The sequence below is a fragment of the Tupaia chinensis genome, unplaced genomic scaffold, assembly GCF_000334495.1.
Source record: "Tupaia chinensis unplaced genomic scaffold, TupChi_1.0 Scaffold000570_1, whole genome shotgun sequence".
Lineage (NCBI taxonomy): Eukaryota > Metazoa > Chordata > Mammalia > Scandentia > Tupaiidae > Tupaia > Tupaia belangeri.
In genome coordinates, this window is record NW_006160084.1 from 1,280,774 (window position 1) to 1,300,754 (window position 19,981).

The following is a 19,981-nucleotide window of genomic DNA, read 5'->3' on the forward strand; positions in this document are numbered from 1 at the left end:
CGCCCCTGCTGCCCGCGCCCCCTCCCGCTGCTGCTGCTCACGCCCCCCGTCGGGGACGCCGCGGTGATCACCGGGGTAAGCGGCCCGAGCGCACCTGTCCGCCCGGAAGCGCGCCTGGGATGCGCCTTGGGGGGCTCGAGACCCACACCTTCAACCGTCTGGACGGGTTCAGGGAGGTTGCCCTGGGCGGGGACATCAGCCTCAGTCGCTAGTTGGTGCGCTTGGAAAAGTGCCCTGCTCCCTAGACAGTGGACGGCCCGGGAAAGGGGACGCACCCTGGAGAAAAGGTGGCAAGAGTGTCACGCGCCTCCTTTATCTCCACCTTCTCGGGTTTTATTTACCCCTTATCACCCCATAACCTCGCTCCTCTTCGTGTTGAGTCTGTTTTCTTCTGTTAAACTGAAAGAAGTTTTTTTTTTTTTTTTTTTTTTTTTACTTCTGGAGGAGCCCCAGCCTTAAACTCGAACACTTGATGGTCCTTTCATGAAATGGAAGGAGCAAGACAAATTCCCCAAATCCCGGGGGTCTTAATCCCATATTCAACCCGTTTGCTCCCCGATGGCTCGCCACAGAAACCCTTTGAATTCACTTGGTCCAGGGCCATGTGTGCTTTGAAAAGCAATTGTGGGACTTCCTTCTGGGTTCCGGAGATTCCCCCCCACCAGCATCGTGCAGTTGTGTCCCTGAAAGTTTCTCCTGTTTAACTCTTGATGAAGCACAGCCAGGAAGTAGATTGCCATGTAGGTGTTGTTTACGCTTGGAGAAGCGCTCTTTATCATTTTTGAAAATAGGAACTAGTTCATTTCTCTCCCGCTCCTCACAGTCTTCTTTATGCGGATCTGAAGAATGAAGTCACTGTACAGAATTTAAAAGTCTAGTCTAGTTTACATCTGCAAAATTGCCACCATTTCCCAGTTGCTAAATTGCTTTGCTCTTTTTTAAAATTATTTTTAATGTGCAGAATCATTTTACACCTCTGTTAAAGTAACTTCAATATCGAAGTGCACATTATAGGATTTAAATAAAATATCTATCTTTGAATAATGATACATAGATAATGAAATAACCGGTAACTTTAAAGGAAAGGCTCTGTTGTCTCTATATTAATAGGTTGACAGCATTTTGAAAGCCCTTGCATTATGACAGCATTTGACTGTATCCAATAGATATTTCATTATAAGCTTTGTGGTTTTATTAAGAGATTTTTTAAAAAGTGTTTGTGTAACCTGTGGCCAGTCCATGTGGTTGAGAAAAACGTTTCTGCAGGTCTTTATAATATATGAAAATTGAAACATGATTGGGTTTTTTTTTTTTTTCCCCTTCCCCTGCTGGCTCACTTTAAATGTCTCCTAATCCTCTGAGCCCAAGATTCTTTTGCAATATAAATGTCTTTTTGTTCCATTCTCCAGACAACACTGTTTGAATAGACCTGCAATGGGTTTAGGATGAAGGGCATTAGGAAACAGCTGTCTAATTAAAAATATATAAATCTATGTAATTCTTTCTAAATTATCCGAGAACTGCAGCCTTTTGTCCCAAAATGACGTTATTTTACATTGGATGTTAGTCTGTTAGATTTAGACTGGGAGCATATATTATAGTTATGTGTGCTATTGTTGTTTTCACTCAGTGCCACAGAAAGAAAGATTTTTAAAATTTATCTAAAGCAACATGGCAATAAAATGAAGTTATTTCTCAGAGACAGGAGCCATCTGGATTCAAATGAAAAACCCAGTGACTTACTAGATATATTGTGTACAGAATACTAAACATTCAAGTGATTGATTGAAATTTAAAAGATTTTGGTGAATTTTTGACTGTCTTATAAAAAGAGCTAGTGAGACTTCAAGTACTAAGTAGTTGTTGAAATGATATATATGCTAGCTGAAACTTCCACTTCAAAAATTTACCTTTTTTTTTTTTTTTTTTTGGTAATAGATGTAGGTATTTTGAGATTGATTTCTATGTCCACATAGAATTTTTTAAAAATATATTGGAAAAGATAGTTGATCGGTCATCTCATTTATGGAACGTCATGTATGCCACACGATATGTGGCATACAGATAAAAATTGGAAAACGGGAATGTTTAGATATTGTACTATAAAATCCATACACTCCAAGATGAAAATTGCGGTTTTTTATCCAGATATGTATTTTCGATAGACTGAGAAGAGAAAAGAAATTTTAATGGAGGAAGTAAGCAAACTCTAAAGCAAGATTGTTGGTCACTTTTATTTAAAAATAATAAGAATGTTCCCGTATATTTATGTTTTGAGTATTTATGTATATTATGTTATTGACTGATCCTCAAACTGAGAAATTTTGAGAACTATTTGTACACTCGTGTCCAATAAGTATACATTTAATTTTGCACCTAAATGACAGATTTTTTAGTGTCTTATGTATTGGTACAGGCTATTTCTCTTACCTTATTTTGCTTTTCCTACCAAGATAGATTACTGCACGTAGTTCAAATGAAGCATCCTGGTTTTTGTTGGCTCTAGGCTACCACTGTAGGTTCTCAGATCCATTTTCCTCCAAATATATTTAGACTTCAGTGTGTATATCTATGTAGTAGAGTACAGACATTCCTCCATAGCTGATTCTTTGAGTATGTCCGTTTCGAGTTTTTCTATTGACAGCAGGTGTTCTGAGTCATTAATGGTGGTCCTGTCATATCGCATGTCCAAGGCTGATGCATCTTCCAGGATAGTTTGGCGGATTTTGTAACACACACATACATGCACCTGAAGCTGGTAGTTTCCTTTTCTGTAGGTTATTTACCCACAAGAGGAGCATCAGGTACAAGCCTTGGTCTGTCCATTCTCAACCTATGAGATTTCTTTAAAGAGGAAACGATGGAAATCAGATCAGTGGTATGAGAAACGTCAAGTCTCCTGAACCAAAATGCAAATATTTGAGAGGGAAAATGAACACTTCTAAAATTTACATCAGTGCCTTTATGGGTCTGGAGTGTTTCATGCCAGATTTAGAGAGCATTTAAATCTCCTTTTAAATTTGGGCCCAATGTATTCTGCAGTTAATAGTCATAAAATCTTGTGGTTCGATTTATGAAGTTCCTAATGGCCGTGTATATTATAAGACTAATACAGACTCATTCTTCATGTTCAAAGCCCATTCAGCCATAAAGCACTAGAAAACGAAAGCCAACTTTTTTTATTTTTTAATCTTATGTTTATTTAAGATTCCCATCAACTAGGGGCTATTATTTAGTCTACTTTTGAGAAACAAAAAATATATTATGATCAGATTTTATTATAGATATGTCCAAGCTAATGGAGGTTTTTGTTTGTTTGTTTGTTTTTTAAATCATAGTGTTTGGCTAAAGAGCATTTTCACTGCTAAGTTTAGATTTTCTTAGCCTGAGCCTTCCCTGCTCTGTATATTTATCTTTTTGTTTATTATATTTCAGGCCTGCGACAAGGACCCCCAGTGCGGTGGAGGCATGTGCTGTGCTGTTAGTATCTGGGTTAAGAGCATACGGATTTGCACACCTATGGGCAAAGTGGGCGACAGCTGCCACCCTCTGACGCGCAAAGTTAGTATACATGCTCGTACTCACCGTGGTTCCCTAATGTCATGATGACTGTCCGGAGCAAGGCCTGTGTGACAGGAAGGCCTGGATGATGTGCTTGGAATTGGGAATTAGACATGACAGCCATGGGCAACCACCCTGCTTCCCCTTTCCTCTTCCGTTTCAAAGAATTGAACCCTCTGCTGTCCTCCTCCTAGTGACAGTTTTCATATCATTGCTCTCACAGCATTATCACTAGTTTATCTAAAGAATTTCTAACACAGGGATTGCGTGACAATTATGTAGGACAAAAATGTGTTTATGTATTAGGTTGTCAGAAAAGTCATGGTATATTTTTCTATGCAAAAATGTACGTGCGCGCGCACACACACGTTTCTTTGCAGAAGTAAGAGTACAGAAGCTATGTGTTTTGTTATTTCTTCCCGCAAAACATCAGTAATACAATTTCTCTTACTTCTTCATTGGAAAGTTCTATATCTGGACTCCACCGACAGGGTATATTGTTCACAGCTTTAAAGATCGACGATGTTTAATTTTCCAATTTACTTTGTTGTCTAGCCGCTTGAGATCACAGTGACCTAAATAACATTTTTGAAAAGTTAGTAACAGTAAGTGGCATGACCGTGGGAGGCAGGATTAGATGGAACTTTAGGGATGATGTCCCCAGGGGTCTCAGACCGGCCTGTCGGCGAGGGCAGGACAGATCGGCATTATATCAGGACAAGGGCATGTAGGAGACATACAGAACAGAGAAGGATGCGGGGCCGTGAAACATCTCCCTTCAAATGGAAAACTGTTTTTTCTTTTTTAAAGATTTTTGCTATAGGGCACATGTGCTTGCCAGAGAGAGGGAAAGTGAGAAATCACCCCTCGGAAGGATGGCCATTTTGCAGTTCCTCCGTTTCCATCGCCTCAGAATCTTGGGCACACACACACACACACACAGCATGTTTTTAAGCTGCTGGGCCCAGGACTTGAACCCTGGATTCAGTCAGGTGGGATCCAGCACCTTACCCCCCCATGCCACCTTTTGGCCCAAAATGGAAAACCTTTGAAACATAGTGTGGCCTCAAGAAAGCCCCAGAGATGCCAGGTTGCAATGGCTTCCTCTAGTCTCACCTCCATTTACCTCTCAGGAAAGTGCAGTCCAAATGCATTGAGAGGCATCCTCGGCCAGAAGGCTTGCTGCAGGCAGGGTTCAGTCCCGCTGCCCTGTTTTCTCTACACATTGTGTGAGGGGACTTCGAGAAGTTGATAGAGAATGTGCATTATGGAAAAAAACTGCATGGATTTCAAAATCTTTGCACCGGTGTAAAACTTGTACTTTAATTCCATTTATCCAGGCACTTTTAAAGAAAATTTATGGGACCAGCAGTTAGCGTAATGGCTATGTCGCTGGACTCCCACGTAGTAGACTGCGGTTCGAATCCCGGACCCAGTGGCTTAAACTCACGCCGGGCACATGTGTGTGCATGCCCAAGATCCTGAGAGGAGAATGGAGGAGAAGGGATTGCAGCGTGGCCATCCCCCCGGCGGGTGATTTCCCGCTTTCTGTCTCTCTGTCTGGCGAGCGCACGCGCCCTATAGCAAAAACCTCTCCAAAAAAAAAAAAAAGGAAATTAATTATTATTCTTCTATTTGGCCAGAGAGAGAGAGAGAGAAAGCAAGCTGCGAGGTCGGGGACGTGAACCACGGTCAGCCATGTAGGAATCCAGCGTCTTAACCACCACATCACCTGCCATCCCCTATCCAGGCACTTTTTGAAGTCCCTTTGTATACTCTTATTTTATTGGGTCATCAGAGAAGTCATGATGTATTTTTTTATGTTTTTCTGATGACCCCATACAATAGGTCAAATATTTTCATTTTTTTAAGAATTTATTTCTTTACTCATTATTTTAATTTTCTATAGGGCCCATGCACTTACCGGAGAGAGATAAGGGGTTGGGGGAGGTTGAGAAAGCAAGCCGCCAGTTCTGGGACTCAAACCACAGTGGGAGTCTAGTGCCTCAACAACCGCACTACATGCTGGCCCCCAGGTTGAATATTTTCAAAGCAAACTGAATTCCGTTGTCAATGTTATTTTTTTTACATGTGATTTAGGGTTTCAAACTTTAATAGAGCCACACATCTTTCTTATACTCAGTTCCAGATAATAGTTAATATTTTGATCTCCTAGGAGTGAACAAAATGAAATAACTTGTGGCCTATTGGCTTGGCTTGAGCTCTGTGAGCTGTCGCATAGATTCCAGTTGTTGGGCCTATCTGAAGACAGAATTTGCTTTCGGCTTTCCTGCGGTTACCTTGTGAAATGTTTCCTGTTACGTTTGAGCCATTCCTCCCTGTGGTTTTACCACTCAGGACTGTACTGTCCATTTTAAACATGATTTACACCTTTCCTCTTCCATTTCAAAGAACTGGACCCTCTGCTAGCCTCATTCTAGTGATACTTTTCATATTGTTGCTCTCACAGCATTAGAAATAGCTTTTCAAAATAATTTCTAACACATGAACTGCATTAAATCCTTGGTCATCTGTCTTATTGCCAAACTCTCCATGAGGAAGTGAACCTGGCACAGTTACGTCCAGCATTGATCTGTTTCTTCCAACACCCTTATTGAATAAGACTCATCTTTTATTCATTTAAGTTATTGTCTCCAAAAAGTTTATTCTTAACCTTCTCCTTTAAGAATTATGTTGGGAGGGACCAGCAGTTAGCGTAATGGTTATGTTGCTGGACTCCCACGTAGTCGACCGCAGTTCGAGTCCTGGACCCCGTGGCTTAAACTCATGCCGGGCGCGTGTGCGTGCATGCCCAAGATCCCAAGAGGAGAATGGAGGAGAGGGGATGGCGGCGTGGCCATCCCCCTTGTGGGGTGATTTCTCGCTTTCTGTCTGTCTCTGTCTGTCTGGCAAGCACACATGTCCTATAGCAAAAAAAAAAAAAAAAAGAATTACGTTGGGACCAGCAGATGGCGTAATGGTAATGTGCTTGGACTCCCACACAGCCGACCACCATTCGAGTTCCCTCAGCGACTTAAAACTCACACCAGGCACATGTGCAAGTTCCCTCAGCGACGTAAAACTCACACCAGGCACATGTGCACGTGTGCATGGGTACCCGAGTACCCAAAATCCTGAGAGGAGAATGGAAGAGAAGAGATTGTGGCATGGCCATCCCCATTTGGTGGTGGCTTCTCACTTTCTGTTTCTCTGTCTCTCCAGTGAGCACATGCCCTATAGCAAAAATCTCTCTCAAAAAAAAAAAAAAGAAAGAAAAAGAAAAGAAAAGAAAAAGAAAAAGAACTATGTTGGTTTGGTCTGGCCCTTTAGCCTAGTGGTTAAGGGAAATTTATCCATATGTCCAATTGCAGCTCAAGTTCCAACCCTGGTGGCTTGAAAAACACCAGGTGAGGCCAGCAGGTGACATGGTGGATAAAGTGCTGGATTGCCACATGACTAACGGCTGTTCAAGTCCCAAGCTTGGCAATTTGAAAATCACGTGTATGTGTGTGCGTGCCCAAAATCCCAAGAGAAGAATGGAAGAGAAGGAAATTGTGGTGTGACCATCCTTCCTGGGTGTGTAATTTCTCACTTTCCCTTTCTCTCTCTCTCTCTCTCTCGCTTGCTCACTCTTTCTCTATAGCAAACTCACACACCCTGTGGCAAAAACATAAAAAAGAGAGAGAGAGAGAGAGAGGGAGAGAAGGAAAAATACACAAGGTACATGGGTGTACATTGTTCAAATTCCAACAAAATATAGAAATAAAGAAGGGATTTCAGTGTAACCACACCCCAGCAGGGGATACTTTCTCCCTTTCTTTCTGTCTATTCCAATACATAACAACTGGCAATTTTTTTTTTTAAGAAATAAGAATTTTAAAATATTTCTTTTAAAATTGGATTAATGGGGGACCAACAGGTGGAGAGATGGCTGAGGCACGATTCTCCCACATGGCCAACCACAGTTTTAATCCTGGAACCAGTGGCTTGAAAATCATGCTGGGAAATCATGCAGGGCGTGTTTGTTTGTGTGCCCAGAATTCCAGGAGAATGGAGGAGAAGGGATTGTGGTGTGGCCATCTCCTTTGGGGAGTGACTTTTCAATTTCCCTCTCTCTGTCTCTCTTTGGTGAGCCCTGTAGCAAAAAAAAAAAAGAAAAAAAAGAAAGAAAAGTAAAACCAACCAAAAACGGGGGTGGGTGGGGAGGGAGGGTTAATGTACTGTTTTATTTATTTCCAAGTAGGAGATATTTTAAATCTACCCACAATTTTCTTATAAGATTCATTTTCCACGAACTTTTGGAAGCCTCTTTGTATAGTCTTAATCACTCTATATTCTTCCACCTTTATGAATACAACGGTGGTGTTCAGTCTGAACAATTTTCATTCTAATTAGCCGAAACTCATTTGTGTACAGAGGCAAGATATTCATCAAGAGCCGTGATAATGGTCAGAGTGGGAATTTGGACCATGTGGTAGTGTGGATGAATTCCCCAAATCTGAGATTTTAAACAGGGAACCTAACTCCATTTCCCCTGTTCCTAGAAAACTTTTTGTTCAGATTTAATGCAGCATTAACTCTGAAAGTAAACAAAATCAGTCTACCCTCACAACCTGGATGCATCTCTATGGTTTTGTTTTTATCACAGGTCAAGTAATCAAACGTTCACGTGGTAGGTACTGGTTTTCATGATAAAGTCATGAAAAGCCAGCTGTGGTAGTGGAGCAAAAACACACTCTCCATAATGCTGAACCCACTAGGAAGTTTGTGGGTTCACGTTCTGGGAGTTCCCCATAAGTGCTGGGCAATGTGCCGTGATCCCAGCTAGCTAAGGGTGGAGGGGATTATAGGGTAAGCACAAACTTGGGTGTGCGTGTCACTCTCTCATGGAAGAAATAAATAACCTTAAGAATATTAAGTGGTAGCATAGGAGCCAGCTGATGGCATAGTGGTTAAGGCACTAGACTCCCACATGGCCAAGTGAGGTTCTAATCCCATACCTGGTGGCCTGAAAATCACACCAGGTGCATGTGCATGTGTGCTCAAAATCACAAGAGGAGAAGGGAGAGGGGACTGCATCATAGCCATTTCCCCTGGGGGGTAATTTCTCACTTTACTTTTCTCTGTCTCTCTCCAGCAAGGGCACATCCCCTATGGCAAAATAATAATAATAATAATAATAATAGTCGATACAATAATAAAAATGCTAACAATAAGGCTTTCTGTCTGATTTTAACTTTGCTCCTATTCAGATGCCTACTTGAAATATAGTTCTAGAATTCAGTTTTACACGTTTTCATACTGATTGTTTTTCTGCCTTTAAAATACATTTCAAAGGTCATGTTAATGACCTATTTTAAGAGTAGGACCCATAGTTGTTATTGGTCCCTATCCTAAAAAAAATATTAATTTCTTCCAGAATATCCTTTAGCTATATAAACAATTCAACAATGAAGTTTTTCATAAATATACCCTGGTAAAATTTATGTACAATATTCAATTCTATTCTGAATTTTGTGTCTCATCTGTAGGTGGTAAAATTATGGACACCATATAGGAAATTCTCTTTTCCATTTAGATTTGGTTTAGTCATTAGCAACCAAAATCCATTTATTTGGGTAAAGTGAAAAGTGTATGATGAGTAAAACAGAATGGCCAATAAAAATTGATATGCACTGAGTTCAGTTTATTCTTCTATTTCAATTGTGCCAGTTAACTTGGAGAGTTTGCAGGCTAGTATCGTATAATTGTGCAGTTTTTTAACTTTACATTGTATTTGATATTTCAAAAATAGAATAAAAATACACAGGTTTTCCTGGGAAGAATAGGATACATATTTCCTAAATGCATTCTTAAGCAGATAATAGTTTTATTTATTCATTTTTAGGTTTGCCATAGGGTGAAAGAGACAGAGAAAGGGAAAGCGAAAAATCACCAGCATGAATGGTCATGCTGCAATTCCTTCTCCTCTATTTCCTCTCAGGATTTTGGGCACGCATACACCCGCACTTGGTGTGATTTGCAAGTTGCTAGGTCCAGGACTCGAATGGTGGTTGGCCATGCAGAAGTCCAGTGCCTTAACCACTATGCCACCTGCTGGCCCCAGTTTTAACAGGTATTTATTTTTAATAATTTTTTAACAATTAAGAATGATTTATCAGAATTGGCAGGTGGCATGGCAGTTAAGGTGCTGGACTCCCACATGGCAGATCATGGTTCAAGTCCCAGACCCGGTGGCTTGCTTTCTCACTTTCCTTCTCTATCTCTGTCTGTCTCTCTTTGATCAAATTTGAAAAATAATAGTAATAATAACAAATAAAATTGAATAAAATAATTATTAAAAAAGAATGATGTACCAAATCATATCTATAGAAAATGCTTTTTGGGTCTTTTTAAAATAATATTTTAATTTTATTAATACTGTTACTTTGCAAAGTTTACATTGCCATTTCTATCCCAGTTTGATTAATGTTTGGCTTTGGACGTTTATAATTATGTGATTAAAACTTTAGCTTTGGGACTAGCAGATGGCGTAATGTCTGCATAGATTAATGTTTGGCTTTGGACATTTATAATTATGTGATTAAAACTTTACCTTTTGGGACTAGCAGATGGCGTAATGTCTGCAAGATTAATGTTTGGCTTTGGACATTTATAATTATGTGATTAAAACTTTACCTTTTGGGACTAGCAGATGGCGTAATGTCTGCATCACTGGATTCCCATGTAGTCGACTGTGGTTCGAGTCCCAGACCCGATAACTTAAACTCACACCAGGTGCATGTGCATGCGTACCCAAGATCCTGAGAGGAGAATGGAGGAGAAGGGATTGTGGCGTGGCCATCCCCCTGGGGGGTGATTTCTCACTTTCTGTTTCTCTGTCTTTCTGGCGAGTGCACATACCCTATAGTAAAAACCTCTCAAAAAAAAAAACTTTAGCTTTCATCCTCATGTGATGTTATGAATTTTAAAAATTTTAAACTGTATGCCCTCCAAGCAAGCTCGTTTTATAATTTTGTATCACTTTTTATGTAAACCATTTTAGGACCAATTTTCTTTATCTTCTTTAAACTTCACTTTAAATCTTAACCAATACACTGGTTAAGATTTAAATTTTTTGAAGGAAAATATTTCAAATAAATCCCAGCTCTTTTTAAAAAGTCATTTAGTGGTTTCTATCTTAGAACCAAACTGTAACAAAATGTTATAAGCATATCTATAATTTCTGAATTTAAAAATTATCAAAATTTTAAGATAAAAGCTTAATTAAAATCTTAATAACTAAGGTATAACAATTAAAACTAAAAATTAAATGAAAGCTAGCTAGAATAAAACATAATATATTAATTTTTTCGTATTTCCTATCATGGTATCAGGAGCCGCTGTCGACATGGAGGTCTTGGGGTAGCGCAGAGTTACAGGTGCAAGTCTGTAAACGGTCTCACCAGACGTTTATGCACCTTCGTCTCATCCGGGTCTTCTCAGCCTTGCTGCTGTGCCCTCTCCCCCAGTCTGTCCCAGTAGTGCTATCTCGCCAAAGTAGATATGGCACAGTATCACAACCAGGATGTCGATGTTGGTGTCATCACTACAAGGGTCCCTCGTGTCACCCTTTTATAAATCCCACCATGAATAAGAATCATGTTTCCTCAAAAGTGCTGAACGTTCTGCCTTGGAAACTTTTCTAATGTGGTGTTTGGATTTCTAGGCGATTGGCAACTTTGGATTCAGTGTTGTTTTTTTCTAAAGTAAACCATCACACTTGGACGGAATGGTTCAAACGTGCATTTCCATGAATGCTTTCTCATGTGTTCGTGCCTGTGAAACACCCGTTAGCTTTGCCGTAGCACATAGGTAGATATAGAAGTGAACCGGCCAGTCCAGAAATTGGCAAGCACCTGCTCCGTGTATTACAGAAGCAGTGGTCACTGCCCAGGAGCTCACAGATAAGGGGGGAAGGAAAGGGCCCTGGGCTGGGGCAGTTAAGAAAGGCTGTGTGGAGGGAAGAGGGGAGAGGACATGGGCAGCAGGTGGCGTCGTAGTTAAGGTGCCAGAGTTCCCCATGGTCAAGTCCCGGACCTGATGGCTTGAGATTATGCTAGGCATGTATGCATGCATGCCGAAAATCCTGAGAGGAGGATGGAGGAAAAGGGATTGTGGTGTGACCATCTGCCCTGGGGGTAGGGGGTGATTTTTCACTTTCCTTCTTTCTGTCTTTCTCCAGTGAGCACGTGTACCCTATGGGAGTGCCGTGAGGAGGGAGGGGGAAACACCGCCTAGATCTTGAGAAGTCAGCTGGGGGGTTGAATTGGCACCCAGACCCGGGGCACAGTCTAATCATTTAAGGTTGACTGAGGCAGGTCCAGAGTGATACGTACATAATGTTGGTGCCCTTGCTAAGAAAAAGAATACAGAGGGACCAGCAGTTAGCGTAATGGCTATGTCACTGGACTCCAATGTAGTTGACCATGGTTCAAGTCCGGACCCAGTGGCTTAAACTCACACCAGGCGTGTGTGTGTGTGTGCGTGCGTGCCCAAGATCCCGAGAGGAGAATGGAGGAGAAGGGATTGCGGCGTGGCCATCCCCCATGAGGGGTGATTTCTCACTTTCTGTCTCTCTGTCTCTCTGTCTCTCTGGCGAGCACACGCCAAAAACCTCTACCAAAAAAAAAAAAAAAAGAAAACAGAGATTTTTTTGTATGTGTCACAGAAACACATAACCTTGTGGCCGCTTCAGGCTGTGACTTCATGGTAAATCCATCCTGAGTTTGGTGGCGTGGGTCAGATTGGCCTGGTCAGTGCTGCAGGAACCCCATGTCCACTGGCCTTCAGGGAGCTCATAGTCTGTGTTGGGGTGGGGGCAGGCAGGGAGGTGATAAGCATTGAGCAAATACTTTCTCAAGTGTTTGGCATGCCATGCTATCTGCTTGTCAGTAAAATGGACACGATTCCCTCATCCAGGAGCTTGCAGTCTGGGCATGGTGGCATTTGAAAAGAGAGCAAAATCCGGACAAAAGTGGGGCTGGGTTGAACTGCAAAGCCTTCCTTCCTAACTAGATGGCCTTGGTGGGCATCTCCAGAAAATGCCACTGGGTATGCCACTGGGTCATCTCAAGACGAGGAGGAATCTGGTCTGTGGGTGGAGTATGTTCGCATGTGATGCTGTACCAGGCCTGACCATGGCAAGCGGGTAGTGGTGTCTTATGTTTCTGCTGCGTTCAAGGCGCTGACACCCTTCCTTACCCCAGCATGGCAGGTCAACAAATGCTCACCGTGTCCAGGTGCATAGAGTGCGAGACTGAGCAGTGAGGGCACTTGGCGATAGCCGAAACCGCCTCTGGTTGTCTGTCTTTCATCAGGAACATGCGAGCCTCGTGGTGGCTAGGGTCTTTCCTGTTGTGTCCGTCACTGTATCCTCAGCTCCTAAGATGGGGCCTGCTCGGTAGGCAGCATTCCTTAAGTGTCCGCTGAATGAGGGAGCGGGAAACATCCTTGGTGGTGTCCATTGGTACCAGCCAAACATGATCATCGTAGGTACATTTCATGCGCTCCAGGCTCGTTTTCCTTGGCTATTGCTCCCTATGCCAGAGTTTCTCAATCTTAGCCTTATTGACATTTTGGCCAGTTAATTCTGCCCTGGCATTGCAGGATGGTTAACAGCATCCCTGGCCTCTCCCCACTAGATGCCGATGGCAACCCCACCCCCAGTTATGACTAAAGTATCTCCAGACATTGCCAGATGGCCCCTGGGGGCAGAATCACTGCTGGCTGAGAACGACAAGCTCATACGGTAATTTTAGGCTTGGCAAGAAGGAAACCAGCAAAGCCTCAGAGTCAGGATCAATTATAAAGGTCCATGAGTACCAGTTCCCTGCTATGCGCTTGTAACTGTCTCAGCCAGTCCTGCCGCACCCACCTCCTCTGACGTGTTCTTGGTGACAGCAAAGGAGCCAGCCCTCACTACCTCCTGGAACGCACACAGTGACAGAACCATTCTGAGCACCAGTCTACATGGAGCGGACGGCCAGCTTGCCTGTGTAGATGCTGTAGTTAGATCCCTGGAAATCCCGATGAGGGAGAAGATGGAGGCGCGGGCTGGCTTGCACCCCATCTGCGCTGCCTGTCCACCCCACACATGCCCTGTCCTACTACGGCTTCTCTCTCTTCCTTTTGTACTTACTGATCTCATCATCTCCCTGGCCCTTCCAGAACCATTTTGGAAATGGAAGGCAGGAAAGAAGAAAGAGGAAGAGAAGAAAAAGGAAAAAGGAGGTAAGAAGAACGTTAGCATGGTAACATCTTTACGGTGGTGAAGACACACCCAGAGTAACTGGCCCTGACGTTTTCAGACTGCAGGTTAGAATGGTTCTGCCACTGTCTGCAGACAGTCCTTTTTTTTTTTTTTTTTTTTCTTTTTTAATGTAGAAAGAAATCTATTTCCAAGGCATCTGGAAAATGCATCTCAGATTTTCTCATCAGGACAGATCATTGGTGTGGGGTGGCTTCTTTTGGCGGATTAGAATAGGAAACACGCTGGAGTGATGTCAAGTAAAGCATTTGCGTTCGGAAGCAGGAAGAACGCATTTTCTGCCATAGTTAAACTATTGAAAGACTCAGAGGCAAGCGTCTCTAAGGGCTTTTCTTCCTCACATTACCCTGAATAGCAGTCACTGCCAGCCCGTTTCACTGACTATTGCACTCTCCAGGCCTGGAGTAAACTTTCTCCGTATAACTTGCAAGACAGGCAGATTCTCAAGAACGTGCATTTCCAAAAGAAGGCAGAACATTTTTGCTCTCTTTGCTCTAGTCAGGATACGTATTTTAAGCGTGGAACACTTTGACACTGGCACAAAGAACCACTATACTGGGGCCAGCAGGTGGCAGAGTGGTTAAGGTGCTGGACTTCCACATAGTCAACCGCAGTTCAAGTCCCAGATGCGGGACTTGAAACTCATGCCATTTGCGTGCATGCCCAAAATTCCAAGAGGAGAATGGAGGAGAAGGGATTGTGGAATGGCCACCCCCCACCCGGAGGGTTGATTTTTCACTTTCTATCTCTTTCTGGTGAGTGCATGCACCCTATAGCAAAAATCTTTCTCTAAAAAAAAAAGAAAACAAAATCACACACACACATACATAAACACATAATAAAACAAAGAAAAAAAAAAACACCATACTAGCTGCTGATTGACATTTCTCTCTCTCTCTCTCTCTCTCTCTTTTTTTTAAAGAGGTTTTTGCTATAGGGTGCATACACTTGCCAGAAAGACAGAGAGAGACAAAGAGACAGAAAGCGAGAAATCATCCCTGGGGGCGGGGGGGGGAGGCGCTGTGGCCACGCCGCAATCCCTTCTCCTCCATTCTCCTCTCAGGATCTTGGGCACGTACGCACACACGCCCAGAGTGAGTTTAAGCCACTAGGTCCAGGATTCGAACTGCAGTCGACTACATGGGAGTCCATGGGCATAGCCATTATGCCAACTGCTGGTCCCTGATTGACCTTATTCAACCTTGCCTCACTTGTAACTTGGGCCGGGCTCTTGAGAGTCACTCCCAGAATGAAGAAACTACTCGCTGTGGGGTCTGTCCAGGCTGGGGTCTGGTTTGTTCCATTTCTGCAGATGACACTTGCCTCCTCCCCTCATTTTGAGCCCTGGCATCTGTGCACCAATGCGTGGACTTACATATCACTTATTGATTGTGAATGTATATGTGCTTACTATATAGACGTGGCTATGCCCAGGGTATTGTGCTCCTCTCGAGGAGCTTCAGTAGCAGGAACTATTGGAAGAAGTAAAAGGAGAAAAAGTAAAAGACGGTGTCGCTCCATGACTAGAAGCTTTGCCTTCTGGTGCGGCTGCCAGAGGGCTTCGATAAGTGACCCTGGGCAATTGACTCACCGCTCAGTGCCTCAGCTTCCCATCTGCAAAATAGGTGGATAATTTTCTTCTCAAGGTGATTGTAAGGATGGAAAGGATCAGATATTAAAAAGCACTGAGTGCACAAACAAGTCTTTAGTTAGCACTCAGTAAATAATAGTTATTTTTTTCAAAGAGGTTTCTCAAGATTGGTTTGAGTTTTAGGTTTTAATCTCTTTTTACTTTTTCTTTTTTTTTTCTTTTTCTGAACCATTTCCTGCTCTGACTCAGTTTTCTTTTTATCGTAGGTTCCATATTTTGGGCGGAGGATGCATCACACTTGTCCATGTCTGCCAGGCTTGGCCTGTTTACGGACTTCATTTAACCGGTTTATTTGTTTAGCCCGAAAGTAATCACTGTAGACTAGAAACTTCGAGTGCAAACAGCCACATGACGTCTGTACAGTCTTACTTGTGACCATGCCAAACAAATAAGATGCCAGGAAGAAACGCTCTCTCTTCCTCAACTTTCCAAGTAACGTTTTGATTTTTCAATGATTTTTCTTTTTAATTGAAAGGGCATTAACATTTGGATAGAAACACATAGCATTATGGAACCAGGGCTTGTTTCCCTGCCTGTGTTTTGGTTTGGTTTGGCTTTTGTTGTGCCCACAACTTAGCCATTTTCACAAAAATAAGGAGAATGCGAATTCGATATTTTGGTGCAGTAACATTTTCTTCTTCTTACCACTTCCCCACCGCTGTCCCTGTCCCATACACCCAACCCTTTGGTCTCTTGTCTATTTAGCCTCAAAGAATTCTAATATCTTCCCTTTATTCCTCATCTCCTTCCTCATGCCTGTAGCATTTCAAAGTGGAGGACCCATATTCTTCAGCTTGCTGGAAGGATCACTGATGAGAATCAGGCGTTTTGCCTGATACTTAAGCAGTGAAAAGAGTGTGCATAATTGAGCTAGGTATTCCCAACTCTCTTAGCAGAGGGGAGGTTGGGAGTGCTTCCGGAACGTCCCTAAACCTGTCTGTGCAAGTGGACTTCAGCTCTGCTTTTGGAGGACAGGAAGAATGGGAAGCCAAATTAACTTTGTTCAGATTTATACATTTGGATTATTTATATATGTATGACTTCTTTTCCAATACAGTATTACATTGATAACTTTTTCTTTATTTTTAAAAAAGTCTCCTTATTAGAGATGTTCTAAGAAATGTCACTTGAAGAGGAAGTGTTGATTTAATCTGGCACACTAGTTACCACTTTTAAATTGGTATCAAGTTATAATTTAAACTTTATTTGTAACCAGAAGGTTGATTGTAATGGATCGCTTGACATCCTGCCATTTGTATACCTGTATCAATATTGCTGTGCAAGAATTCTGTATCAGAATAATGACAGTACTGTATACCATTTGATTTATTTTAATATTATATCCTTATTTTTGTCACGGTTGTTGTCAGTTTTTATTAAAATCAGATTTCTATAAAGACCACATCCTAACATGGGTTGAAACTCCCAAGTTGGTCAAAGAGCCCTAGCAGCCTGTGCATTGTCGTTTTTCATACAAGAAGCTTCTGTGTGCACGGATTTTAAGGTAGAACAACAAAAGATGTGTAAGCCACTGAGGTTTTGGAGCGTGAGGGAAAACTACGACATGCAAAACCGATTGTCATCAGGAATGGACTTGTGGGATTTCACTGTACTGGTTCAGCAAACAGTGACAGAGGGGGTGTGGTGGGCAGTTAGTCAGGGCTGGCACTAACCATGTAGTGACGCCTATGTGGTCTGGCCCTGGAAAACCTACGAAGTATTGTAAATGGAGTCAATGTCGCAAATAAACAACCTATGAAACGTGTTGAACTGAAAAAAGAATAAAGAAAGTTGTCCATTCCACAGTTATTTTATTCAGCTAGGGCTTACAATGGCATGTTATATGTAATTTTACCCTTTGGGATAACATGTCCCATGTGGGATTTTGCTGTACTAATTACCGTACTTGGTCCAGGAAGTATTATTGGTTCAGTTTAGTTTGTGTTTAAGAAATATTTCTCAGGACCAGCAGGTGGCGTGGTGGTTAAGGCTCTGGACACTCCTACATGGCTGACTACCTTTTGAGTCCCCGACCTGGTGACTTGCTTTATCACGCCCCACCCCCAATCTCTCTGTGTGTGTCTCTCTCTGGTCAAATTAAAATAATTGAATGTCAAATTAAATAATTCTTTAAAAAAGAGAAGTATTTCTCAGCAAATTCATTGAAACAAAACTAGACTTCAATAAGTGGATTATAGGTAATGAAATAGGCACTTCAGCAATTTTCCTTCTTTTTCTTTTAACTTTTTTTTTAAGAATTACTATTATTGCTGTTGTTGTCGTTATTGTTAAGCAAATCTGAGCAGAGAGACAGAGAGTAAACAAGCTACCAGCTCCAGGACTCGAACCATCGTTAGCCATGTGAGAGTCTAGCACTTCAACCACCACCTGCCAGCCCTTTGTTTTTTTTTTTTTTAATCGTGAGAGAATTCATGTGCTTATTAGAGACAGAGAAGGTTAGCCCATGGTTGACTGGTTAAGGGACACAGATTCCCCATGGCTGACTACACTGTTTTAATCCTAGCCCTGGAGGCTTTGAAAAGCATGCTGAGGGGGCAGTAAGAGGGTATGGTGGTTCAGGCACTGGACTCTCACAGGGCTGACTGCAGTTCGAGTCCTGTACTCAGTGACTTGAAACTCATGCTGGGCACATGTGTGTGCATGCCCAAAATCCCGAGAGAAGGGTGAAGAAGGGACTGTGGTGGAGCCATCCTCTCTGAGGGGTGATTTCTCACTTTTCCTCTCTGTCTCTCTCCAGCAAGCACACGTGTCCTATGGTCAAAACCTACAAAAAAAAAAAGAAAGAAAGAAAGAAAGAAAGAAAGAAAGAAAGAAAGAAGTTGCCGAGGACATGTGGATGTGCACATGTGCTCCAACTCCCAACAGGATGGAGACGTGGAGGAGGGGAGATTGCAGTGTGACCATGCCTCACTATGGGGTGCTTTCTCCTCCACTCTCTAGCGAGCAAATGCACTCTCTGCCAGTAAGCAGGAACAGCGTAGAGAGATCCACGCACGTGCCTGGTGTGTTTTCAGGCTGCCAGCTAGAATTTCTACAAGGTAAAGCAAGGTGAGAATTTGCAAAATGAAAGCTAAATTAGCAGTCTCCTTGGATTAAAAATACTGTGGATGCCCATTCCCTTCCATGAGGGCCACTGTAAAATTCACTAGCAACCTTTTATGATCTTTCTTCATGTTTCTATGCATTTGAGAGAGTATTTTAGAAGCAATTTTTTTTTTTTTTTTTTTTTTGGAGAGAGACGCAGAGTAAGAGAGGGAAAGGAAAGTGAGAAATCAACGCCCAGGGGTGGTGGCCACACACTGCCATCACTTCTCCTCTAATTCTTTTCTTGGGATTTTGGGCACACACACCGGCATGATCTTCAAGCCACCAGATCCTGATTTCAAACCATGCAGTTGGCCATGTGGGATCCAGCTACCCTAACCTCCATGCCATCTGCTGGCCCAGAAGTGATCATCTTTCATTCTCTAGTATCTTCCCTTAATTTGCTAACTCAGCACTCCCTTCTGCATTAAAGAGAACTACGCATCTTCCAGCATTTAAAGAAATTTTAATTAGTAAGAATTGTACATATTTACGGTGTACAACATGATGTTTTGAAATTTGTAAACATTGTGGAATGGCCAAATCGAGCCAATTAACATATGCATCACCTCACATACCGATGTTTTGGTGATGAGAACATTGAAAACCTACTCTCTGTGCTTTTCAAGTGTATAATATTAGCTATAGTTACCATGTTGTACAATAGATCACTCAGCATTTTTTAATATACCTAACAATGACGTTCTTTAGCAACATGATTCTTAAATAAAATTTATTACCCTTCGCCCCCCCAAAATTTTATATATTAGCATTACGTTCACATTCCCCAAAACTAATGCCCTTAATCTACTGCTATTGAAGTACCATTCCTATTTTTCCCATTATCCACCATCTGTAGAGATTCCAATCGCATTTCTCTGGGATTAGACCTGGGTGTTGAGAATTTCTGAAGCTTCCTGATTAATGACAAGATGCACCCATGGTTGAGAGCCACAGAAAGAGTAAAAGACTACAGATCGATAGAAAAGCTGCTGCTCCTCTGTACCACTGTGTGATGAGCTTTCTAGTTCAGTTAGCAGTGGATCCAGCAGCTAAATGTCTCTGTCTTTTCTTGCCACCCTCAAGGTTCCTATGGCCTCAGAGTAAAGGACTCCACGTTCGTGTTTTCCATAGGGAAGCTCACAGAGGTGGCCTCCTGGAGAACTGAAGTGACAATGACATAGCTAATGTGAAGGTCTAGGCAAAGTTCCCTAAAATTAGATTGGGGAAGAAGGCCAAGGACCTGTCTGGCCAGCCCCAGGCTGTCCTGCTGACCTTGGGGCTCCACTGGTTTTATGACACCCTCTAGTGCACCCTCCGAGGTGACCCAGCCACTGCACTCCCCAGCAGATGTT

At 42.4% G+C, this 19,981-nt stretch overlaps 1 protein-coding gene across 1 annotated transcript; it reads left to right on the plus strand.

The window, feature by feature from the left end:
- Positions 1-9: 9 nt before the first annotated feature.
- PROK2 (prokineticin 2) lies at positions 10-17,431 on the plus strand (the record flags this gene model as incomplete). Its single annotated transcript, XM_006158054.3, has 4 exons — positions 10-75; positions 3,436-3,561; positions 13,771-13,833; positions 15,728-17,431. Coding segments are annotated over 4 exons (360 nt in total), but the record flags the coding sequence as incomplete, so codon positions are not given.
- Between the last annotated feature and the right edge of the window lie 2,550 nt (positions 17,432-19,981).